The 27,029-nt window shown below is 43.7% G+C and overlaps 1 protein-coding gene across 5 annotated transcripts in view; it reads left to right on the top strand.

Moving 5' to 3' along the window:
* Window positions 1-26,020, top strand: part of CDC27 (cell division cycle 27) — a 61,142-nt gene extending 35,122 nt beyond the window's left edge. For 2 of the 5 annotated variants that reach the window (XM_068119684.2, XM_078779627.1), the window contains exons 12-20: window positions 1,915-2,101; window positions 9,964-10,136; window positions 12,602-12,754; window positions 13,567-13,775; window positions 13,905-14,022; window positions 21,303-21,431; window positions 21,535-21,609; window positions 21,711-21,870; window positions 25,319-26,020. In XM_068119684.2, the coding sequence (XP_067975785.1) occupies window positions 1,915-2,101; window positions 9,964-10,136; window positions 12,602-12,754; window positions 13,567-13,775; window positions 13,905-14,022; window positions 21,303-21,431; window positions 21,535-21,609; window positions 21,711-21,870; window positions 25,319-25,341 (1,227 nt within the window). In that variant the 3' untranslated portion in view covers window positions 25,342-26,020. The remainder of the gene's footprint in view (window positions 1-1,914; window positions 2,102-9,963; window positions 10,137-12,601; window positions 12,755-13,566; window positions 13,776-13,904; window positions 14,023-21,302; window positions 21,432-21,534; window positions 21,610-21,710; window positions 21,871-25,318) is intronic. The other 3 variants (XM_068119683.2, XM_068119685.2, XR_013623771.1) reach the window with 2 other exon arrangements.
* The last annotated feature ends 1,009 nt before the right edge of the window (window positions 26,021-27,029 follow it).

The raw sequence follows: 27,029 nt of genomic DNA, 5'->3' as shown, positions 1-27,029 counted from the left end.
ATGAGCGCCGGCCTGGTCGTTTCCCGACCCGTCAAAAGAGCAGGCGGGCGACACGTTTTAGCCTTGCGGCCGAACCTGGCGTGGTAGTAGCACCAGGTTTGCGGTGGTGACGGCCGCGGCGGCCGTGGTGGTGGTGGCGGCGGTGGTGGGCGGGGCGCAGCAGCGGCCACGAGGGAAGCCGGGGGCGCTGTAGCCTCTGCCCCGGGATCCACTACGGCAGCACCGTAAACCGACCGCGTGTCGCAGGCCGCGAAAAACTTGTCGGCCTCCCAGGGCGCGGGGTTCCGTGATGTTGGAACCGGCCAGCGCGAGGCGCACCTGTATCGGTAGCTGGCGGAGGAAAAGTGCGCGGAACAAGAAATCCGGGCGCCGGTCTCCAAGCAGCGACAGCATGAAATCCATCTGGACGGATGGTCGTGTGTCGCCGAGGGCTGGAAGGTCCAGGAGGCGGTCGGCCCGTTCGATCTCCGTGAGCACGAACGTGGCGAGGAGGAGATGTTTGAGTGCCTCGTACTTGTGGTCGCCCGGCGGGCGCCGAAGGATGGACACGACTCGGGTGGCAGTGCCGGGCCCGAGGGCGGCGACAACGTGGTAGTACCGGGTCTCGTCCGCCGTGATGCCCCGGAGCTGAAATTGAGCTTCGGCCTGCACAAACCAAACGTCGGCTTGCTCTTCCCAAAACTCCGGGAGTTTGATTGCGACGGCGTTGGTAGCCATGGCGCGTTCGGGGGTCAGCAACGGCTGAACCAATCGGGGTCACCAGTGTGGTGCTGTGCACACACGACTCAATTGCCAGAGAGGTAGGCCACAACGCGTTGGTACAAACAAAGAGTCTTTATTAAGAGCTCGCACTTCAGCACGGGGCGGGCTCGAGCTTAGAGCCCGCATATATGTCCCGAGGCCACGCATTGCCCCCGGGCGTGGCCGATCGGTCGAAAGGCGGGGCATGCATTTTCGTTCCCCGCCTGGACGCTCGCGCCACCCACTGGTGCGCGGAATTATTGTCCCTTGTGCCCGCCACATTACTATATTTGTCATGGAAAACCCTAGAAAGTGCGTTTTGTTTTTTTGGGGTTTGGTTTTTTGTATACAAGATCGAGGCTCATGTAAGAGCTAACATTAATGACAAAAAAAACAAACGGACACACAAGACATAATAAAGGGAGCGGGAGACAAGATGGGGAGGGAGCGGGAAGCACACAAGTACAACATTTGAGAGCAGGGACATCGTGAGATCTGTGGGAGAGGGGGCCTTGGGGGGAACAGGCGTGGTGGAGAGTAGGTATAAAGACATGGACACTGCTAGAACTTCCAGGAAAGAAGTCGGTATTTCAGAAAAGTGGATCTGGGGTGAATTAACGGGGGTAGAAAAGATCAAGGTTTTGGATGGGGGAAGATAAGAGATGGTGGTGAACAGCTGTTTTAAAGACCTGGAGGGAGGAGTGGGATTGAAGGGAGTGGGAGAGTTTGTTCCAGAGGCGGGAGAAAAGAGGAATGAAGGAGTGAAGGTGAGCAGAGAGTCTTGATTTTGGCAGTTTAACCATAAGAGGGTTGCAGGCAGATCTTGTGCGACCTGCTGTGGGAGTATTTGGGGGACAGAGCACAGACAGGGCTGGGGGGGCTAGGCCAGAGAGGAGTCAGTAGAAGACAGAAAGACCACAAACCTGTCTGCAGTGAGTGAGTGAAAGGCCCTCACAATCAGCTTCATCGTGGGAGATTCCAATGATTCTGAAAGCTTTGGTTTCAACAGTGTGAAGCCGAGCTAGGTGGTTTCATGTAATGATTTTTGTTATCGCATCTAATTTGATGCATTTGCCACCTGACTCAGACTTTTGTACCCGACTGCATATCGATGAAATGTTTTGGTAATTGCTGCCAATGTCTTGGTTACTGCATGTGCCTTGCTTCTTGCAGGAGAACAATAAGAAACCAAAACTGAAGTTTTCGTCACCAAGCAAAGCCCTCGCCAGGAAAACCAAAAGTCGTAACAATAAAGATGGCGTGCAGCCAGTCCTGGGTGAAGGACATGAAGGAAAGGCAGACTCTGGAACCGTGGCTGAGAAAACTGGGCAGACTGCCAGCATGCAGAGGGCAGCTGCAGGTGAATGTGGGACGAGATGGCATTGATTCAATCAGTTTAAGAAGTAATCTTTTTTTTTGTGTAATCTTTTTTTTTGTTGTTGTTGCAATAGATCTTGCAAACACAACTGCTCATTTTGTAAATCTTTCCCTCATATCACAGCGTTATAAGAATGTCTCTCTTAAAGCAATAACCACCAAATGGTTAATTTGAACATATGAGGAAGTACATTTCTGTGCTCGTAGCATTTGAGCTCTACCAGCACAGACGTAACCAGAATTATGGACCCGCCTTAACCTTCACGTGATCGTGTACTTCAGAAGATAATTCGTGATACATTTAGCTCTGCATCAGTTATGCAAAGTTCACATCGTGATATTCCACAACAATAGCTAGTCATATATATATATATATATATATATACATACATACATACATACATACATACATACATACATACATACATACATACATAACCCTGGTGTTGGGCTAGCGGCTAGCGGCTAGGGTGCCGGCTTAGGATCCTTGGATCCTGGGTTCGAATCCCGGTCAATCGCTGAATTAACGCCAGGGGGGTTGACTCAGCCTGTCATCCTTCCGAGGTCGGCTAATTGAGTACCAGTTCACTGGTAATTCCCTGTTTGTCGTTAAAGGCGGCTAAAAGGGTTGGCGTCAGGAAGGGCATCCGGCCGTAAAACATTGCTTCAAAAAGGGGACCAAAAAACAACAACAACCATGGTTCCCGAAAAAGGCCAACCCCAGCTTTGCGGGGAAAAATGGCCTCTAAAGGTGGTTTTTTTTTTTTTGTTTTTTTTTTTTACATACATACATACATACATACATACATACATACATACATACATACATACATACATACACATATATATATATATATATATATATATATATATATATATATATATATATATATATATGTGTATGTATATATATATATATATATATATATATATATATATATATATATATATATATATATATATATATATATATATATATACACACACACACACATATACATATACACATACTTGGTCAAAAGTGTTCCTCACTGACCAGATCTTCAGTCAAAGTCCTCAGCATCCCGTCCCTTTTCGGCCCTTCTACCTCTACGGTCAGCTAAGGTGGGCCAGCAGGGGCACATACGCCTCCACATGCAGCAACAACACTTGGACGCGTATGTACTCCCACCCCGAGTCAGCGAGAACACAAACTACAACAACAAAACAACAGCTTCCAGATTAATTTATTAAAATTCGATAAAACAAGAAAAAATATATATTGTATCAATCGTATAGCAATATATCCCAGAAAAGGAAACAAATGACAAGAAAAGTACACTGGGAAAACTCCCACAATCAACATTGGCAGAAATAAAACAACAACAAACGGAAATTAGCCAATAAAAGAAAAGGACAAATTAAACCATCATTTACATTAAGAAAAGCACAAAGAAATGTGTATTCGCTCGTCTCCGCAACCGGAATTTACAGCGGCATTCTGTTCGGAAACAATGCCCTCCACAAGGCCCTCTCCCTGGAAGAAGTTCTTGCCAAAAGTCTAAAATACATGAAAATTTCACTCCGGAAGATTCCCGTTAAGAGAGCGGGTTCTCACTGGTCCCTTCCAAAAACCACCAGACATCCGCACTTCCACAGGGCCATTTTTGTCGCATTCAGGATCTTCCAAAAAAACACCTTCTGGGAAAAAGTAACACTCAATTTTATGAAATACGAAATTTTTGGAATGTCAGTTTCATGGAATGTCAGGGGAATGCTCAATTTCATGTGAACATGCCACCTTGCATGTATAATACCCCATGCCCTCTGAGCAAACATGCACGACCACATATAGTGAGTAACAGATTCTGGAACCTTACATCCCTTACATGGACCAATCATCTTGTTACCCAGGCCGTACCTCACACATGTAGATCGTGAAGGAAGCAATCCATTAACATGCAACCATGCCAAGTCGCTGTGACTTCCTGGCATGGAGGGAAGTGAAATAGATGACCAAATTGCTGAACACCTCTCCCTTGTCATATTTCTGATAATGCAAACTTCCTGATTTCCCAAAGTTCGAAACCCAAGTGATACGGGATTTCTCTCGACATTAAAGCTTCCGCTCCTTCCATTCACCCAAACAACTTTTAACATGAGACAACTTTTCCCGTCACTTATTTGCAACATTCGTGGCGTCACTTAAGAATACTGTACTCCTAAAACCGCCACCTGGTTATCACAACCCCAAAATGTCAGATGTACCTGTGGCACATTAAAGCCCTTTCCCAAAAGCAAAATACTACTTTTGTCATAATTAATATGAAGGCCTGACGCTTTGGAGAACACCTTGCAGCCAGAGCTCCAAATAGCATGACAAACTTTCAAAAGGGGGCACATATTTGAACATGTGACACCTGATATAATCAAGGGGGCCCTTGATTTCTGGAAAAAACACCTGATATAATTCGTTTGGAATGCCATCTTTCCCCGTTGCTTTGCCTTTTCTTACGGCCTTGACAACCCGTTCTAACTCCTCAGGTGTAAACATACAATTTTCCTTCCCTCCATTCACATGAGCAGTCAATGTGACAGTAGATCTTCCCTGTCCAATACAGATGCGTGCTGCTTCCGATGCCACGCATGCACGATGGCTGCACACGGCGTTTTATCAACTCCTTTTTCTGAAAATAGGCGGCAATACTATTCTTTACTGATAAAATGTCCTGCCACACGTCAAATCCATTCAACTGGAGGGCATACAGTCGTTGAAGCCTCTGGGACAATCGGACAAACCACTGTCTTTCCCTCCGCATCTTGGTCCTCCCCAATCCCAACCGCAAACCTTTCAGCCGGCTCTTAAAGTCCTCCCACCAATCGGAAATGTCGTCAAATTCCGGAATTATTGAAGTCCATAAACAAATTCGTTCCCTGATGATATTATATGACCAGGGGAGCTTAAGAAGCGTAGCATTGCACTTCCAATGACCCTCCACACTGGGAACACTGATGGGTAACGAGAGTTCCATGATAATACTACAATGGCCAGAAAAAGAATTCCAAACCCGATGAAAACCCACGACTTCAGGTTGTTTAGAAATGAAAAGGTAAAAAAAGCAAGTAAAAAGCACTCCTGCAGAAAGGCTACATCGAAACCGGACACGTTGATTCTCTTGAAAACCGGATCCCTCCTGTCCGGACAAAGAATGCTCTGGACATTAACTGACAACACCTTTATGTGCATCATCGAAGCACTATTCAAGGGTTGAGCGATCCCTGTCTCTCATTTTCTTATTATCCCCTTGTTTTTCCCATCCTTTCCTTCGCTTCTTTAGCCTCCGCTTTGCCTTTTGAACGACAATCCCCTCTTTGGACCTTCTATCCAATTCCAAGTCTGCCTCCATATTCCCATCGCATTGAGCACCCATGTCCTCTGTACTACCTCAATCCACATTCCCCTCAACATCCTTTGAGATTACACTCTTTCATATCTGTGACACTTATCACCAGCCCTAAAACACTATCTGTACCACCTCCCTCTCCGACCACATCACTCTTAGTAATGGATCCCCCTCCCGTGCCGACCTTCTCTCCATATTGTCCTTATCACCTTTCCCTCCCTCCTCTCCATCACCCTCAATCAAAACACCAGAGCCTAAAGGACTTGCAACCCTTACGGGCACCAAAGACCCTGGTTGTGGTTCAGCCATGGCTGGAGTAGATTGCAAGACCTTTGGTAAACAGGTAAAGCAGCACCTGAAGTTGTAGCTTCACCAGCCCAACCCCCCCCCCCCCCCCCGCCCTCCTCATCCCCCTTTCCCCCTTTCCCCCACGGTGGGCCCTTGGTAGTACGGGAGTCTCCTCCACTGGCAGAACTCCGAATAAATTCACGTGTTTTCTTAATTCTATTAGCATATGACTCGAGACAAAACGGTAAAGGTGATCCAAGCTGCCACAAATATTACATTTCAGACTCTGTGCACACGTCCCCAGATGCTCAGAGGAGCCACACCTATGACACTTAGGAGTTCTGCATGCCCATGCCACATAGTCTGTGCTTCCACAGCTGTTGCACCATTTCACCTGTCCTGAATAATATATAAATCCACGAAACGGTCCGATGTTGATTTTCCCTGGAAGATGCTTCAAACCACCAGCTGACGAATGATCAGCTTCCAATTGCACCTTCACGGATCTTGCTCCCATTTTAATGCCGTCAGCATCCAACGCATTCATCACCGGGCCTCACACCTTACAAAAACGACTCAACCATGTGATGACGTCTTCATTTTTCACGATCTCACAGTGCATTTGAATCATAATACTGATTACGCACTTTTCTGATAATGCCACCGCTGAAAAGCAATTCAGGGGTTATGGATTCTTCCTCGCCTCCCAATGCTCCCAAAATTGCAGCACACTATGGTCGATGGTGAAAATAATTTCAAATATCTTGCCATTAGGCAAAGAAAAAATTGCATCCAATTGAAAGACACTAAATCCCAGTGCTGCTTGAACAAGTTTGCTGAACCAGTGACGCTCCATTCTAACATCCCCACACACTTCAAGGTGAACAGCGTTCCGACGCTGCACCCGTGTCGTGGCTGTGATTCCTCCCATGCTGGTACGGTACACTCGTAGTGAACCCAGGTGTACTTTTAGGGAAGGAACGACGAGATACTCCCTGCTGCTGGTTACCGGACGAGTCGGGTACACGTTCTCCTGCTGATACATAATTTGCCTGTAAGTTGACTGTCAACCCCTGCCTGGTGCCTTTGGGTCTTTAAGGGTCTTGGGGCCAAAACATACTTGGTGGTTGAATTTATTAACCAGATATGCAAATCATCTTCAAATTTCAAGTTAATCGGATGAAAATTGAGGATTTTATAAATTTGGCCTATGTTGACCTTTTGGCCTATGTTGACCTCAAAAATACTTGGTGGTTGAATTTAATGACCAGATATGTAAATTCTCTTCAAATTTCAAGTTAATCGGATACAAATTGAGGATTTTAGAAACTTGGCTTATGTTGATCTTTTGGCCTCTGTTGACCTTTTGGCCTATGTTGACCTAATATATAATTGGTGATTGAATTCAGTGACCAGATATGCAAATCCTCTTCAAATTTCAAGTCAACCGGATGAAAATTGAGGATTTTAGAAATTTGACAAAGTTGGTGACCTTTGGCCTATGTTGACCTGTTGACCTTTTGACCCCAAAACAATAGGCTTCTTGCTCATGACCAACTCTACCATTTGGTGAAGTTTCGTGAAGATCGGATGAAAATTGTGACCTGTAGGCGACTGACAAACAGATAGAACAAGAAGACGTCATGCGGAGCACGATTCTTGCAAAATACGCCCCCCCCTCCCCAAGAAAAAAATTCCATTGATACAGCAAATTGTCCATTTCATCAAGATTAAAATTGACAATCTTGATCGAAGCTCGGGTCAATAGGAAGAAAAGTGACAGTTTTTCAGATAAAAAGTGATGATTTTGGAAGTTTGACCTTGAGTTGACCTTTGACCTTTTGACCTAACAACGTATCTTTCCCAATTTAGTGACTCGATATGCAAATGCTGTTCAATTTTCAAGTCAATCGGTTGAGAATTGACGTCTTTTTAAATGAAAATTGATGATTTTTAAAATTTGACCTTTAGGTGACCTTTTGACCTCAAAAATAGTATGTTTCCCAATTTAGTGACTCGATATGCAAATGCTGTTCAATTTTCAAGCCAATTGGTTGAGAATTGATGGCTTTTTAGATGAAAATTGATGATTTTTAAACTTTGACCTTCAGTTGACCTTTGACATTTTGACCTCAAAAATAGTATGTTTCCCAATTTAGTGACTTGATATACAAATGCTATTCAATTTTCAAGTCAATCGGATTTAAAATGGCGATTTTAGAAATTTGACCTCCAGATGACCTTTGACCTCAAAATCAATAGGCTTCTCAATTGGGACGACATACAACTTGGTGAAGTTTCGTGACGATCGCTTTAGAATTGTGACCTGTAGGCCGGTGACAAACAAACAAACAAACAAACAGACAGAACCACAAACGGAACCGACCAATATACTTGAAAAATCTTCGATTTTGCAAGTAATAATGCACAAGACCAAACAACCAATATACTTGAGAAATGTTCGAATTTCGCAAGTAACCAACCAACAAACAGACAGACAGGGGTGAAAACATAACCTCCTTACACTTTTGGTGGCGGAGGTAAAAATGGTGTCTGTTTCCACCCATACATGAGATAGCATCCCGGTCGCTCGCCTAGATCCTGATAAACCTCTAATCAAAATACGGCCTTCCTGTTTCAGTGTTACAGCAAACTTGTTGAAAATTTTAGCAGATTGTAGCCATTATGGCATCCTGATTCTGTTGGGTTTTATGTTTATATTGATTTAAAAAAAACAACCAAAGAACAAGGCCTGTCAAAAAAAGACAAGCAAAATGTAGTCGAGAAATGTGAAAACAAACTGAATGATGCCAACACCATTTGTGAGCAGTTTGATGTTGACTGCTTTTTCTGGAGTAACAAAGTTTTTGAAAGAAACAACTCAGGAGACGACGATGGTTCACGAGCGAGCGTTATTCAATGACGAAGGATGGACTACTTTGAAACAGCCATCCTTTGTGACCTATAAAAGTGTAAACCGACATTGAAAATATATAAATAGGAATGTATTATCTGTTATGAGACTAGTTAGCTACACAATACCGAAAATTCAGTTCGATTCGGACAACTTTGAAAATTTGACCTTTGTGACCTTGAAATGTCAAAACGAAGGTTACTGACCTTGAAATGAGATGGAAAATAATGTATAATCAGTTATGAGGTTAGTTAGCTACACAATACCGAATATTCGGTTCGATTCGGACAACTTTGAAAATTTGACCTTTGTGACCTTGAAATGTCAAAACGAAGGTTACTGACCTTGAAATGAGATGGAAAATAATGTATAATCAGTTATGAGGTTAGTTAGCTACACAATACCGAATATTCGGTTCGATTCGGACAACTTTGAAAATTTGACCTTTGTGACCTTGAAATGTCAAAACGAAGGTTACTGACCTTGAAATGAGATATAAAATAATGTATAATCAGTTATGAGGTTAGTTAGCTACACAATACCGAAAATTTGGTTCGATTCGGACAACTTTGAAAATTTGACCTTTGTAACCTTCAAAGGTCAAAGGTCGAAGATTCTGAAATTTGTTGGAAAACTTGTATTTCATGATGTATGTGATAATATAAGATCATGTACGACATTCCACCCTATCAGGAAGCGAACAATGTAATAAAACCATCAAAAATCGACTTTTCTAAATTTTGTGACCCTGTGACCTTGACCTTGGGGCGAAAATGAAAAATCGAGCTCCGTGGGGCTAGACACATGACATTGGCCTAACCAAATACAGAAACCCCTGTCAGATTCCACCAAACCCCTCCGAGAAGATGTAGCTTGAACTCGATTACCCTCTAAAAATACATCTTTTTCGGGCGTGGCTCCGCCCACAATGGAGTGTGGTACGCCCACTCTAGGCAGGACACAACTAGATCATGATATCAACCTCCCACCCAAGTTTCATCAAGATCGGGTGATATCATCGGGTAGTTATGCTGCGGACAGACAGACAGACACACCCATGACGAATATGGTGGTCACTCTGTTTGATAACTCGTGAACCAATATCAGACCACATGGTCTTTTCCACAATTGTTGCAATGGAAATTTTATTTGAGCATGGAAGTATGTTTGCAGAGAAATAATCAATCTTCACTATTATCTTTGTTTGTAATGGTGATTGTTTTTGACACTGGTTGTGACAATCGTGCTCTGGGTTTGCAGAGAGCCTGCTGGCCATTCTCAGGGACTTGGGAAAGGCGTACAGGGCCCTGTGCGCCTACGACTGCCGGGAAGCCGTGCGGCTCTTCGAGCAGCTCCCTCCGCAGCACTATCGCACAGGCTGGGTGTTGAGCCAGCATGGCCGCGCACACTTCGAGTTGGCGGATTACTCTCAGGCAAGGCCTGGCAGGAAGGGCGAGTGTGTTGATCGATATGCAAGGCACAGCCTGACCTGTGTCATTGATTATTTTGACCATTCATCACAACTCTAACTAGAAGTGCACTCGGTAGAGCGCATACCTCTGACGGGCTGTACAGTTTATGTTTTGTATCCCACTGATCGGCCGGATCTGGATTCAGACCTGAACCAAAATGTCATCGGCTTGTTCTTGTCACCTAACCAACTCGTCCACCAAGTTTAGTCATAACTCATCCATAACTTTTTGACATATCATGTTGTATATCGGTTTTCGCCCCATCTCTCAATGGTGAAGAATCACTTAAGAAATTAAATAATTCTCGTATCCGAATGCATATTCAGATCTTCACCAAAATTTAATCGATTCTTCCTTGTGGGACACACCACCTGTCCACCAAGTTTCGTCCAAATCCGTCCACAACTTTTTGACATATCCTGCTATGTATCGTTTTTGGCCCATTTCCCAATGGTGAAGAATCACTTTAAAAATTATACTAGCCGGATCCGGATCTTCACCAAAATTGAATCGATTCTTCCTTGTCACACACCCAAACGGTCCACCAAGTTTAGTCATAACTCATCCATAACTTTTTGACATATCATGTTGTATATCGGTTTTCGCCCCATCTCTCAATGGTGAAGAATCTCTCAATGGTGAAGAATCACTTAAGAAATTAAATAATTCTCGTATCCGAATGCATATTCAGATCTTCACCAAAATTGAATCGATTCTTCCTTGTGAGCCACACCACCTGTCCACCAAGTTTTGTCCAAATCCATCAATAACTTTTTGAGATATCCTGCTATATATCGTTTTTGGCGCGATCTCCTAATGGTGAAGAATCACTTGAAAAATTAAATAATTCTCATAATCCATATTCCGATCTTCACTAAAATCGAATCTATTTGTCCTTGTCAGACACCCAATCAGTCCACCAAGTTTCGTCCAAATCCATCAATAACTTTTTGAGATATCCTGCTATGTATCGTTTTTGGCCCGATCTCCTAATGGTGAAGAATCACTTGAAAAATTAAATAATTCTCATATCCGAATCCATATTCCGATCTTCACTAAAATCTAATCTATTTGTCCTTGTCAGACACCCAATCAGTCCACCAAGTTTCGTCCAAATCCATCAATAACTTTTTGAGATATCCTGCTATATATCGTTTTTGGCCCGATCTCCTAATGGTGAAGAATCACTTGAAAAATTAAATAATTCTCATATCCGAATCCATATTCCGATCTTCACTAAAATCGAATCTATTTGTCCTTGTCAGACACCCAATCAGTCCACCAAGTTTCGTCCAAATCCATCAATAACTTTTTGAGATATCCTGCTATATCTCGTTTTTGGCCCGATCTCCTTATGGTGAAGAATCACTTGAAAAATTAAATAATTCTCATATCCGAATCCATATTCCGATCTTCACTAAAATCTAATCTATTTGTCCTTGTCAGACACCCAATCAGTCCACCAAGTTTCGTCCAAATCCATCAATAACTTTTTGAGATATCCTGCTATATATCGTTTTTGGCCCGATCTCCTAATGGTGAAGAATCACTTGAAAAATTAAATAATTCTCATATCCGAATCCATATTCCGATCTTCACTAAAATCGAATCTATTTGTCCTTGTCAGACACCCAATCAGTCCACCAAGTTTCGTCCAAATCCATCAATAACTTTTTGGAATATCCTGCTTTATATCGTTTTTGGCCCGATCTCCTTATGGTGAAGAATCACTTGAAAAATTAAATAATTCTCATATCCGAATCCATATTCCGATCTTCACTAAAATCGAATCTATTTGTCCTTGTCAGACACCCAAACGGTCCACCAAGTTTCGTCCAAATCCGTCCACAATTTTTTGAGATATCCTGCTACGTATCGTTTTTGGCCCGATCTCCTAATGGTGAAGAATCACTTGAAAAATTAAATAATTCTCATATCCGAATCCATATTCCGATCTTCACTAAAATCGAATCTATTTGTCCTTGTCAGACACCCAATCAGTCCACCAAGTTTCGTCCAAATCCATCAATAACTTTTTGAGATATCCTGCTATATCTCGTTTTTGGCCTAATCTCCCAATGGTGAAAAATCACTTTAAAATTCTAGTAGCTGAATTGGGATCTTCACCAAAATCTAATCATTTCGTCCTTGTCACATACACTACATCTCTGACAAATTTCGTCCGAATCCGTCCACAGCTCTTTGAGATATCTTGTTCACAAACAGACACAGGTGTGAAAACATAACCTCCATCCACCTTCGGTGGCGGAGGTAAAAATCAACCCACTACTATCAACTCTTCCCTCTTCATTAGAAAATTCAGTCAACCTAGGCAACTTGTATAAATGGTCTGTGAGCTTGTACCCAATTCGTTTGAGATGCATCCTTCCGGAACATCAAATGGTCGTGGTCTTGTGTGTCTTCAGGCGGAGAAGGTGTTCGGGGAGCTTCGCTATCTTGACCCACGTTACATGGAGGGCATGGAGATCTACTCCACAACATTGTGGCACCTCCAGCGGGACGTGGCCCTTTCAGCTTTGGCACAGGAACTTACCGAGATGGATCTAAATTCCCCTCAGGTATGAATTTGGGCCTGCTCGCTCAATGTTTATGAAAAGGTAGAAGTAAAAATGGATGATTGATTTGGAAGCAAGTTGGGTTTTTATTCCCCATTTCGGCTGTTTGCTGAAAGGCAACACTGTTTCCTCTGCCATACCTTGAGCAAATGAACACACAAGATGGCATTTGAACCTGAGATCCCAGCATCGTGAGCTGCGTGCTCCTATCGGAGACTCCCAACAGGTCGACCCAGGTTGTGTGGAGAGAGAAAGGTGCTTGATGGGCACGGTGCTGTTCCGGTACTGTCTGTACCAAGTCTTGCAGTGCACTTGCTTGAAAAAATAAAGATTCTCCATGAAGTTAGCCCACGACGTGGGAAAGATTGATGGCATCACAAAGGTGAGGCTTTTGCGTTAATAGGTAACCCGAACAGGAAGTAAACCGTGGTGCTTGTTGGCACCGCAAGTGTCCAAATTTATTTCTTATCTTGCATTCAATGGTGAGGTCAGACTTGGCTTTCTTGGGAATTGTGCTGGATTCCAGGAAACCTCGTCACATTTGGAGAACATGTACTCATTTTACCTGGAATTACTTCTCTTTGTGTGTGTTGGTGTATTGTATGTGGGTTGCTGGTTCGTGCAATGGCTTGTATAGAAGACATTTTGTCTTGGGCCCTTTTGCACCACAGTGCGCGTTCTAACCCACCGGCCATTTCGTGGTTCTCCAAGCCCCTTCCCATATGTTATTCCACTCGAGCTTAGCCGTAACCAATTGCATTGTAAGGGAATGGGCAAGCGGTGGAATTTCTTCGTTGGCGTGTGTTTCCGGCTAGGCATGGTGCGTGGCGGGCAACTGTTACAGCCTACAGCGTGAGCATGACGTGGCCATCAAGTTCTTCAAACGTGCTGTGCAAGTTGATCCTACGTTCGCCTATGCGTACACGTTGTTGGGACATGAGCTGGTGCTAACTGAAGAGCTGGATAAGGCTCTGCCGTGCTTCCGCAATGCCGTGCGGATCAGCCCACGCCACTACAATGCCTGGTACACTTCCTGTGTGCGCAGGACGTCTGATTTGCCATGCCAAGCATACTCTGTTTGATGCACTTTGTCGCATCACACCGATTGATGGGAGTTTCGTCATCTTTCTGAATGCTTGTTTTTTCTCGCCAGGTATGGCTTAGGATTAATTTACTTCAAACAAGAGAAGTGTGTCCTCGCTGAAGTGCACTTTCGCAAAGCCCTCAGTATCAACCCCCAGAACTCTGTGCTGCTATGTCATGTTGGCGTGGTGAGTACCAGGCTTTCCACAAGGGTCTTGCCTTGATCTTTTCTACCCCTGTTAATTCACCCCAGATCCACTTTTTTGAAATACCGACTTCTTTCCTGGAAGTCCTGGCTGTGTCCATGTGGTTTTTTTGGAGTTTTTTTTTACAAGTTTTTTTTACCTCTTTTACCTCTCCCTCTCCCAAGCCTAGTGTTGGCTTAGCGGTTAGGGTGCCGGCTTGGGATCCTAGGATCCTGGGTTCGAATCCCGGTCGATCGCTGAATTAACGCCAGGGGGGGTTGACTCAGCCTGTCATCCTTCCGAGGTCGGCAAATTGAGTACCAACAACAACAACAACAACAACAGGCATTTTAAGGCCATTTTCCCTGCAAGAGCGGGGGTTAGCCTTGCGGTCCCCATAACAATCTTCTCCATTTTGCCCGATTTTCTGCATCTCCTCTTGTTAACCCCCTTGCCCGCATTTCTTCTTCGACCATCTTTAGCCAAGTCTTTCTCGGTCTTCCCCGTCCTCTACTTCCTTCCACATTCATTTCCATCACTCTTCTCAACCAGTCACTTTCATCCTTCCTCAACACGTGACCAAACCATCTCAAACTGTTTCTCTTTACAGCATCCATCACAGGCTCTATTCCCATCATCTTTCGCAATTCATCATTTGGCTTCCTCTCTCTCAACGATACTCCACACATCCACTGAACCATTCGCATTTCCACCCTTTCCAGCCTTCGTTGCTGCTCTACGTTCATTACCCATGTCTCGCTCCCATAAATCATAACACTTCTCACACATACAGCATACACCTTTCCCTTCAGCTTCAACGACACTCCCCTCCTCGTCAGCACACCACTCAGTTCCCGAAACGTCTTCCATGCACATCTCACTCGAGCAACCGTTGCCGAGTCTGATCCACCTTCTCCATTCAGCATGTCTCCGAGGTAACAAACTGTTTTCACACCTTCCAGCTTCACGCCGTCTCCAAGATCCAACTCAACATTTCCTCCATCTGCAGCTCCCTCTGTGCACACCTTACCTGTGCAATCTGTGCAATGTAGCTGCCACACTGGTTAATGACCCTCTCAAACCACTACATTTTTGATGAACCCACTCAGCGCACATTGTATATTTAATGGAGTTCACTCCGACACCCTTCCTGCACATAGCACATGGCCACTTCCCAGTTCTTTCCACCTCACCACATGCTTTACCACTTGCCATCACCTTTGTTTTTCCGATATTCACCTTCAGACCTTTTGTCTCCATACATTCCTTCCACTTGTTCATCTTCTCCTTCAGTCCATCCATACTTTCTGCAATCAACACCAGATCATCTGCATACAACAACTCCCACGGTAAACCCTCCTTTACATTCCGAGCCAGTACCTCCATCACAGCTACAAATAGTAATGGACTTAGTACCGACTCCTGATGCACTCCCACCTTCACCTCAAACTCACCACTGTTCCCGTCCTTCGTCCTTACAGCTGTGCGCGCTCTTTTGTACATTGCCATCACTACTCTGATCAACCATTCCTCCACTCCTAACTTCCTCAATGCCCATGTCACTACTTCACGTGGAACCCTATCGAATGCTTTCTCCAGATCAACAAACCCAAGAAACATCTTCTTCCTCTTCTCCATGTACCTCTCCTGCAACTGCCTCACAATAAAAAGCGTGTCTGTCGTTCCTCTTCCTGGCATAAATCCAAACTGCATTTCGTCAATCTTCACTTTCTTCCTTATCCTCCTCTCCAACACCCTTTCCAATACCTTCATTCCATGCTCCAATAACTTTATCGCTCGATACGAGCCACAGTCCAGTGGGTCACCTTTCCCCTTGTATAGAGGGACGAGGGTACTCAGTTCCCAATCCACTGGAATGCGGCCTTCTTTCACCACCAGATTGCAGATCTCTGTCATTCTCTTCACACCCCAATTTCCCGCTGCCTTCAACATATCTCCCACAACTCCCGTCGGCCCTCCCGCTTTTCTACTCTTCATTGCTTTTATCGCTTCCTCAACTTCCTTCTCGGTTATCTTATCTGCCGGTCCTAAAACTGGGTTACTCTCTATGTTGCCATCCCATTCATTCTCTGCATTCAAGAGTATTTCCATATATCTCTTCCATCTTCCTTTAATTCCATCTGGGTCCACAACGATTTGTCCCACTTCATCCTTCAAGCAACTCACCCCCATCACATCACACCTCTCTTTCGCTATCTGCTTTTCAATCCTGAATACCGCTCTCTGACCCTCTTCTAAATCCAAGCGTTCTCCGAACATTTTCCTGCATGCCTCCTGCACCTTTGCTACGTTCTTCTTTTTTTTTTGTGTACAGATTCGAGGCTCGTGAAAGAGCGAACATTTATCAAACAAGTACAAATACATTCAAAGTACACCGCCCCATGCCAAATAATTAAATATGCTGCAGCGCGGCATTGCCGGGGCGCCTCTGGCGCCCGGCAATACCGCAGTGCAGCTCATTGAGGCTGCATTGGGAGGGAGAGGTGTACACTAATTGATTGATTAATTGTATAATTAAAATCAATAAAAGATTATCACAAAATATTTTCATAATCAATTGGCTAATCGCATAACTAAACCACTAGTGCTTCATCCGAAGATGTATCTTTTAGAAATTTAATTAAATAAGTCATTTATAAAAAATTAAATAATTAATTGATTACTCAATAAATAATTAATCGATTAATCAATAAATAATTAATAGATGAAATGATTAATCAATAAATCAAAAATATCCTTGATAGCCACATCACTTGGTCACTCATGTCCAAATATTAGCTTCCCAGCTCAAAAGGTGCCTGAGATATTGGCCAAATGAGAAAGAAAATAAATAAATGATTAATAATGAAAATAAATAAATAATAATCATAAAAAAATTAAATTATTAATCAATTTGGTCAGAGAACACATAAACTACCACTATTTCATCAGAATCTGTAACTTTAAAAAAAAAAATTTTTTTGTCATTAATCGAATAATTAAATAATTAATCGATTAATTGATTAATTAATAAATCAAAAATATCCTTTGCAGCCAAATCACCTGGTCATTGGCATGTCCAAATATCAGCTTCCTAACTCAAAAGGTGCCTGAGTTAATAATGGTCAGAAGAGAAATGAAATTTAATTAATTAAATAAGTACTTAATTAAACGCTAATAATTAAATAACTCCTCAATTAATTGATTATTCAAAAAACAAAAAATACCGTATTTGACAAAGGACTTGCTCACTACTGTGCCGAAATTTCAGCTTCCTAGCTCAAAGGATGGCTGAGATATCGCCCGGACAACCAAGAAAACAAGAAAGAAAACAAACAAGAAAACAAGTACACATACATTCAAAGTACACCGCCCCATGCCAAATAATTAAATATGCTGCAGCGCGGCATTGCCGGGGCGCCTCCGGCGCCCGGCAATACCGCAGTGCAGCTCATTGAGGCTGCATTGGGAGGGAGAGGTGTACACTAATTGATTGATTAATTGTATAATTAAAATCAATAAAAGATTATCACAAAATATTTTCATAATCAATTGGCTAATCGCATAACTAAACCAGTAGTGCTTCATCCGAAGATGTATCTTTTAGAAATTTAATTAAATAAGTCATTTATAAAAAATTAAATAATTAATTGATTACTCAATAAATAATTAATCGATTAATCAATAAATACTTAATAGATGAAATGATTAATCAATAAATCAAAAATATCCTTGATAGCCACATCACTTGGTCACTCATGTCCAAATATTAGCTTCCCAGCTCAAAAGGTGCCTGAGATATTGGCCAAATGAGAAAGAAAATAAATAAATGATTAATAATGAAAATAAATAAATAATAATCATAAAAAAATTAAATTATTAATCAATTTGGTCAGAGAACACATAAACTACCACTATTTCATCAGAATCTGTAACTTAAAAAAAAAAAATTTTTTTGTCATTAATCGAATAATTAAATAATTAATCGATTAATTGATTAATTAATAAATCAAAAATATCCTTTGCAGCCAAATCACCTGGTCATTGGCATGTCCAAATATCAGCTTCCTAACTCAAAAGGTGCCTGAGTTAATAATGGTCAGAAGATAAATGAAATTTAATTAATTAAATAAGTACTTAATTAAACGCTAATAATTAAATAACTCCTCAATTAATTGATTATTCAAAAAACAAAAAATACCGTATTTGACAAAGGACTTGCTCACTACTGTGCCGAAATTTCAGCTTCCTAGCTCAAAGGATGGCTGAGATATCGTCCGGACAACCAAGAAAGAAAGAAAACAAGAAAACAACCAGAGTGAAAACTGAGTACTCTCTTTCAGCGTGCGTCACTGCCGAGCCCCCTTCGGTGCCCAGCAATGACGATTTGCAATGCCTGGAGATGGCATAGGAAAGGTGCGGTGTACAACAAGAAACCAGAGTGAAAACTGAGTACTCTCTTTCAGCGTGCGTCACTGCCGAGCCCCCTTCGGTGCCCGGCAATGACGATTTGCAATGCCTGGAGGTGGCATAGGAAAGGAGCGGTGTACAACAAACAAATCAAACAAACAAGCAAACAAAGTGGATAAAATGGGGAGCGGTCGACAAGATGGGGAGAGAAGGGGAGGAAGCACACAAACACAACATTCGAGAGCAGGGACATCGGGAGGTGTTTTTGGAGGGAGAGGGCCTGGGGGGGAGGCAGGATAGGTATAAAACGCAAGGACACCAAGGACTTCCAGGAAAGAAGTCAAAAGTCACCTAAAAAAAGTGAATTTGGGGTGAAATTAGCGGGGGTAGAAAAGATCAAGGTTTTGGATTGGGGAAGATAAGAGATGGTGGTGAACAGCCGTTTTAAAGACCTGGAGGGAGGAGTGGGATTAAACAGAGTGAGGGAGTTTGTTCCAGAGGCGGGAGAAAAGAGGAATGAAGGAGTGAAGGTGAGCAGAGAGTCTTGATTTTGGCAGTTTAACCATAAGAGGGTTGCAGGCAGATCTTGTGCGACCTGCAGGAATATTTGGGGGACAGAGCCCAGAGAGAGCTGGGGGAGCAAGGCCGGAGAGGAGTCAGTAGAAGAGGGAAAGACCACCAACCTGCCTGCGGTGATTAAGTGAAAGGCCCTCGGAGATAGCGTCATCGCGGGAGATTCCAATGATTCTGAACGCTTTGGTTTCAACAGCGTGAAGACGAGCTAGGTGTGAGGCAGGAGCACCAGCCCAGAGGAGAGAGCAGTACTCCATTGAGCTGCGGATGAAAGCCTTGTATTTGGTGAGGAGCTCAGGTGTGCCAAGGAAGGACTTCGCACGACGGAGGATGCCCAGTCGGCGACTGGCTTTGGAGGCCAGCTTGGAAATGTGGTTTTCCCAGGAAAGATCATGGCAGATAGTGAGACCCAAAAGCTTGAGTGACAGAACTTCTTGGAGAGGATTATTCAGAAAGTAGATGGGAGGGTTGTCCAGTCGGTCTTTTCGGAGAGATATCGTAATGGTGTGAGATTTGTCAGGATTGAAAGACATGTTCCACTTGTTTGCCCAGTCTGTGATTTTGTCCAGGTCTGCAGAGAGTGAGGAGGCTGCAGACTGCCGATCTGAGGGATGAGGAATGGAGCGGCAGAGAGTGGAGTCATCAGCAAAGAGATAGAGAGGATTTTCAAGAGAGTCAGAGAGATCATTGATGCAGACCAGAAAAAGCACAGGGCCCAGAACACTGCTTTGGGGAACTCCAGCCTGAACAGGAAGAGAAGATGAGAGAAACCCATTCAGGGCCACACGTTGACGACGACTAGAGAGGAAGTCCGCTAGCCATGCGTGGAGATTTCCATGTATACCAAAGGAGGAGAGTTTGGTGAGCAGAGCGGGGTGCCAGACCGTATCGAAGGCACGTGATATGTCGAGAGAGACAGCTCTAATTTCCTGTTTGGCATTGAGGACCTCCATCCATTGTTGAGACAGCAGAAGCAGCATGTCCAGAGTAGAGTGACCTGGTCTGAAACCAAATTGATGATCAGAGATCAAGCCATTGGAGAAGAGGAAAGATTTCATATCCGAAGCAATGATGGATTCCATGACTTTGCTGATAATTGGGAGAAGGCTGATTGGTCTGTACCTCTTTCTTTGCAGCCTTCTTGGCTGCCTTATAACTTTCATGCTCTTCCTTTTTTGCCCCCGTACCCTTCGTCTTCTGCCACTCCTTGAACTTCTTCCTCTTCTCGTCAATCCTCTTTCCAACTTCATCATCCCACCACCATGTTTCCGAGTGCCTCGGTGGTCCTTTTGTCCATCCACATACCTCACCAACGGCTCCCAACAGACTATCTTTCATTGACATCCAACCACTTTCAAGCTCAACCACATCATCCTCGACCATACTCCGCCTCTCTTTTAATGCCTCCCTCACTGTCACCTCTTTCAACCTCCACACCTTCATTCTCGGTTGGTGCTTCACCCGCCGAGCTCTCCTCGCACCTTTCACCCTTATGTCGCAGACGACCAAGTGGTGCTGTGAAACAGCCTCCTCCCCCGGGATCACCTTTGTGTCCTGGAGGTGCCCCCTATCTCGCCTTACGCACCATCAGGTAGTTAACGGTTGTCGTCGACCCACCTGACGTGTATGTAACAAGCTTATTATCCTCTTTCTGGAACTGAGTGTTACAAATCAACAAATCAGCTCCATCAGCAAACTCCAAAATCCTTTCACCTTCTCCATTTCTCACACCATATCCCCATGAACTGGGGATATGGTGTAACCCCCATGAACTCCCTCAGTACCAGTTCAAATTGAGTACCAGTTCACTGGTAATTCCCTGTGTGTCGCAAGAGGTGACTAACAGGGTTGGCAGCAGGAAGGGCATCCGGCCGTAAAACATTGCTTCAAAAAGGACACAAACGTCCCCGAAAAAGGCCAACCCCTGCTCTGTGGGGAAAAATGGCCTCTAGAGGTGGTTTTAAAGGTGGTTCCAACTACCTCCCCGCCTACCCTTCCCATGCCTCCTCCCCCCAAGCCCTCTCCCTCCCACAGATCTCCCGATGTCTCTGTTCTCCATATTGTTCTCCCGCTCCCTTTATCATATGTTGTATGTTTTATATGTCAGTTTGTCTTTTTGTGATCAATGCTAGCTCTTACACGAGCCTCGACCTTGCATACAAAAAAAAGGGTGTTTTCCGATTATTTTTTTTTGTCCTCACTTTCAAATGGCCAAAACACAAAAAAAAACACGTGGCAAAACCTTTCCCATGTGAATTGAATACGAGTCCGCTGTCTTGTGGTGCTGCTTGTACTTGCAGGTACAACATGCACAAAAGAAAACTGAAGCCGCTCTGGAAACGTTCACAAAGGCGATCGAGTTGGATCCCAAGAACCCTCTGTGCAAGTTTCATCGCGCCTCCGTTCTCTTCTCCATTGAGAAGTACAAGGTTACAAACCTGGACTCGTACTGAAGTTAAAGTGGAAGATGAATGACCTTGGTACACGTGCATTGTCAAATTGATTGGTCAAACTGACTCGTGTCCTTTTCAGGCTGCACTCGAGGAACTGGATGAGTTGAAGGAGATTGTGCCCAAAGAATCCCTGGTGTACTTCCTGATTGGAAAGGTATTTATTTGTTTAATGACGTTTTGAAGCCTGAAACGGTTCCGCTGTTAAACTGTGTGCAGCACACCATGGTTGCAATGGCGTCTTCACTGTGCTCGTAGGTTTACAAAAAGCTTGGCCTTACGCACTTGGCTCTCATGAACTTTTCGTGGGCAATGGACCTCGACCCCAAAGGAGTGAACAACCAGATCAAAGAGGCCATCGATAAACGTTACCTGCCAGATGACGAGGAATTTGCAGGGGAGATGGACATCGAATCCGGTCAGTGGTCATCGTAATTACCCCGGGCATTTTAAACTTTATATTTTAAACCGAAACGATTCGGTCTACTGTAGGACACTAATCGGAGCATGAATTGGAACACGAACCTGCAGTTTAGCAGAGCTTTGGCCTCTGAATTTGGCAAATTGTACAGAATCTCGTCCTGACTGCGCATGCGCACTGAGGAGTAAAGTAATGATTTAAGTTTGTCTGCATCTGACAACCAAACATCAGTCACTCAAAACGTCAAATGTCAAAAGTGGCAGATTTTCAGTCAGGTCAGTCTCTTGACTGCCACTGGTAACATGTAACCCAGTGCTACCTGCCGCATGGTCGGGTAGTCGGTGACTAAACCTGCCTGTCGGTGACTAAACCTGTCACTGGCTGCCACCCTAATAATAGTACCTCTCCTAATCTCTTGCTTCTCTGTGACACCCTGCAGGACTAAAAATGATACCTGTTAAAGGGCTGATGAGCTACCTTCGAGATCCAACGGCCATCCAGTAAGGAGATGGTGTATCCTAGAAACACCCATCCCGTTGGACCGGTTTTTTAGGTAGTAGGTTGTACACAGCAACCGCTCAGAGTAGAACTGCCGTTCGGACTTAGGAGCGTTAAGGTGGTGTCCGGAACCATCTTACACTCTCTGTGTCAGAATTGCTGGTCTTACTTTTTGTCTCACTTAAACTGAGCTACCGGGCTAGCTTCAACCTCTTTTTTTGTAAACAAACATCATAAACTTTTCATCATACACTTTTCTTACTCATTTTCACTCCTCACCTTTACATTCTATCTCTTCTATTTCCCTTTCCATTCTATATCTACCCAAGTCGGTGCAGCAACATAGTTTTTACTTCACATGACCTTTGATCTCTCGACCCCAAAATGTAATCGGTTCATGTTTACATCATTATACATACCTGTACCAAGTTTGATGTAAATCCCTTCAGTTGTTCTCAAGTTATCACATTGTTACCTGACATGACCTCTGACCTCTGACCTTTGACCTCTTGATGCCATAATCCAATCGGTTCATCTTTGCATCCGACATACTTACACCATGTTTGTTCAAAATCCCATCACTGGTTCACGAGTTGGCGCAGCAACATAATTTTTACTTAACATGACCTCTGACCTTTGACCTTGTGACCCCAAAATATAATCGGTTCATCTTTACCTCATTATCCATACCTGCACCAAATTTGAATAAGATCCCTTCAACCATTCTTAAGTTATTGCAGTAACGAAATAATTGTAACTTAACATGACCTCTGATCTTCAGCCGTTCTCAAGTTATTGCGGTAACGAAAACCTATCACAGATGGACGGACGGACGGACAGACGGACAGCCAGATGAACAACCCAAAAACATAATGCCTCTGGCGACTTCGTCGGCGGAGGCCTAAAAAGTCCAAAACATTAATGGTCCCTAGATCCTGGCATTATGGGGTGCGAAAAATCTCCGGTGACCTACCTGTCTGCTGCCAACGAGAGGGGGGGGGGGGGGGGCTCAGTCAGTAGTAGTATCGGTCCCTCCCAAGGTCCTTGCCTGTTGAATCAACATTTGTGGCCTTTCTTTGAATCTTTCCTCTGTTGAACATCATATATCAAGTTCCTCTCCTGATATCTTGCTTCCCTGAGACCCAATTGTCACATGATGTTCTTGTTAACTCATATAGCATTTCAGACTACAACCTTCACTCACAATTCCACTTCAAAGGAGGAGTGTGTGTCCACTCCAACATCAACACACCTGTTGTCTGCCTTGTGGACCTCGAATCTCCAAACTTTGATATCATCTTGTTTAAGAGTTGTCTCCCGACCATCACTACTTTTCACAGTTTCACTTCCTGCTCTCCCAACTCTATAAACTTCATAACTTTCTCTGACTATCATAATTCCTGCCATGAGGCCATGACATCCAAACACCCTCAAGCAGAATTTCTCTATTTAAGAGACCTCAATGTGCACCACAGGGAGTGGTTGACATCATCCCACACGGATGTTGGGGGAGTTGAAGCTCTTACATTTTCCATTCTCAATGATTTGGAACAAATTATCACCACCCTACCCATATTCCAGATCGTCGTGAACACTCGTCCAATACTTTGGATTTGTTCTTCACCTCCAATCTGTTGCGTTACAGCTACACAATTTCACCTCCAATTGGTTCTTCTGACCACAATCTTGTGAACATCACTTTACTTAGCACCACTCCTTCTGCTCCGACTAAACGCCAGTACTGGAATTTCAATAGTGCGGACTGGACTGGTTTACGAAACTTCTTTTCTGACTTTCCCTGGAAAGACAACTGCCTCTGCTCGGGCGATTCCTCTATCTCTGCTGAACATATAGCTGAGGTTATTGTTGCAGGAATGGAGGCTTATATCACCTTCTCTTTCAAGTTTACCTCTCCTACCAACTCTTCGTTCAACAATTCCTCCTCCGCAGCCATTCATGCAAGGGATGCGGTATAAGGGACATGGAAAAACTCTTCTTCCTCCGACTCACATTCAGCCTTCGTATCTGCCAGAAATCATTGCAAACATGTTATTCGTGAGGCGAAGCATTCCTTTGTCCAAAAGAAATGTGACAACCTCTCATCTTCTTCCACTAATAGATCTTTCTGGTCCTTAGCTAAAAGTATCACAAATAATTTGTTTCTTCCCCTCCACTGCCAAACTCTGGAACTCTTTACCTTCCCAGGTATTTCCAAACACTTCCGACCTTTCCCTTTTCAAAAAGCAGATTTTTTTTTTTACTTCCTCAAAAACTTCGACTATTCCCTCTTTCTTCACTTTTCTATCAATGTAGCTCTTTTATTTAAGGCCTGGCCTTGATGAGGACTATATAGTCCATGACTGGAGTTTTCAACATAAAAAAACAAATAAATAAAACCATGGAAAATCATTCCCAACAGGAAACTTTGTTTTTGGAGACATCATAAAGGGCACAAATAGCAGACATGAACTAATTTAACATGTTAATTAAGATGGTGTAAAAGACGGTGCATCAACGGCGGTAAACTTTCGGAATTTTTTTTTTTTTTTCTACAGCCTTTACAATCTTTCTTTTATTAAAATATAATTACATATTTGAACACTAGAATGCAAGTCGCCTTGTCGGCACTTCCAAAAACCGTCAATTTAGCAGTACTTGGACAAAATATTACGCCACCTCGACCAATGAATTTGCCGCTCATGCTGTGTTGAATATCGAGATTCAGGCAAAATTGCAGCATAAAGGAAACGTCGATCGTGCTCAGCAACGCAAAGCAAGAGTTAAAAAGACCCTTCCCTTGTCATTTTTCTCAAGACCGTGCAGGCCAAGGTGTTCTGCGACGTCTCTCTCGTTATTGTTTGGATGTCTTTTGTTTATCATAATTGGATGATAAAACCTGAAGGTTCAAAAGAATGGAAGTACGATGACGAGGCCTGTTTATTCTCAGCTTTCTTTTCCAGAAGCCTTTGAGGAAGCGACCATGACGGACGGCGAGGACGTCCAACTGCACGCTGCGGAGAGCGACGAAAGCCTATAGCGCATTCGAGGCAAGGTCCTGTACCGAAACAGCCTTACATCCGAGGACTCTCTCCAGCTACAAGGAGACCTCATCAGCTGCTTTGATGAAAAAGATAAAGGAAATAGCCAGTTTTCAATTACTTTGTGCGAATGTGATCCTCTTTCCTCTCCCGCCCTCCCCCTTACTCCCCCAACTCTATTTAACTGAAATTGCATGGGCTTGTGAGCCATACGCCACGTAGCACCTGCTTCCTCGAGACCCGTTTGATTTGCCTTAAGCACGTCCTGTATCCGGTTGTGCATTGAATTCTGTCATGAGAACCTGTGGCTGTGACGATGTACCCACCCATTGGTCGATGGATGGAATGAATCCCAACGTTCGTGCTGTGCGATCTGTGGAGAGAAGGGTGATCATTTCCGTTTGTGTACAATTTATATTTGCATTTTGAGTCGACAGGCAACATCCCTGTATATTGCACATTCTTCCTTCTGTTTACCAACAGTATTTCTGATGTTTGTGATGAGAGAATGGTTGGTGTGCACATTTTTTTTCAGGTTGTCTGAAGCTGGCTGTGAACAACTTATTTGTATGTTAAGTTTTTTTTATGTGGAAATAAAAAGTGCTATAATAGTTGGGCTAATATCGACATTCTACTTTGGTAACTGCTGAGGGCCATCTACGTGTGCATTGGAAAGAGAGAGGGGAGGAGGAGTGTAATTATCAACTGGATTCAGAAAGGGGTAACGGAGTATGAGAGGAATGGGAAAGGAAGACGTTCAAAAGGGGATCCTGCTATATGTGCGAGTATCGAGTAGGCCTTTTCCAATGATTGGGCACAGCCTACTGTACGATTATAATTACCCTCGCCAGAGGAAGAAGGTATTGCATTTGAGTCCGTTTGTTTGTCTGTCTGTCTGTCTGTTTGTCCGCACAGAATAAATATGATTTTCTCTGCAACCGTTGGTCCGATCGAAAGGAAATTTTCGCCATAGGTGCAACCCCACCTGTAGCATTTTTTAAATGATAATTATGACGTCATATGTCACGGGGTTCGGCCGCCATCTTGGAAAAACAGAAAAACTTTGCACCTCTATATCTCAGAAAGCACTGAATAGAATGAATTGAGACATGGCTCGTTGTAAAGAACTCTCCATGGGGAATAAAATATGTTAATGATGTCATAGGTGCCTCCATTGAACATTGAACCACCTTTATAGCCCATTTTTCCCCGCATAGCAGGGGTTGGCCTTTTTTGGGCACCGTGGTACCCTTTTTGAAGCAATGTTTTACAGCCGGATGCCCTTCCTGACGCCAACCCTGTTAGTCGCCTCTTGCGACTCACAGGGAATTGCCAGTGAACTGGTACTCAATTTGCCGACCTCGGAAGGATGACGGGCTGAGTCAACAAGCAAGCATGTTGCAAGAGCAGGTCCAGCACGAAGGGACAGTCTATGGAAGGCAAGAGGCAAAAGGAAGAGCTCAAAATGCCGGCGAGCGAGCTCAAAATGCCGACAAAATACCATTTTTTGCTAAAGTACTTGCTCACTATTGTGCCGAAATTTCAGCTTCCTCGCTCAAAGGGTGGCTGAGATATCACCCGGACAAACAAGAAAGAAAACCAGAAACCAGAGTGAAAACT

The sequence above is a fragment of the Myxine glutinosa genome, chromosome 6 (assembly GCF_964187855.1).
Source record: "Myxine glutinosa chromosome 6, kmMyxGlut1.1, whole genome shotgun sequence".
NCBI lineage: Eukaryota > Metazoa > Chordata > Myxini > Myxiniformes > Myxinidae > Myxine > Myxine glutinosa.
Note: the sequence above shows the minus strand (reverse complement) of the source record. Positions and strands in the feature narration are given on the sequence as shown.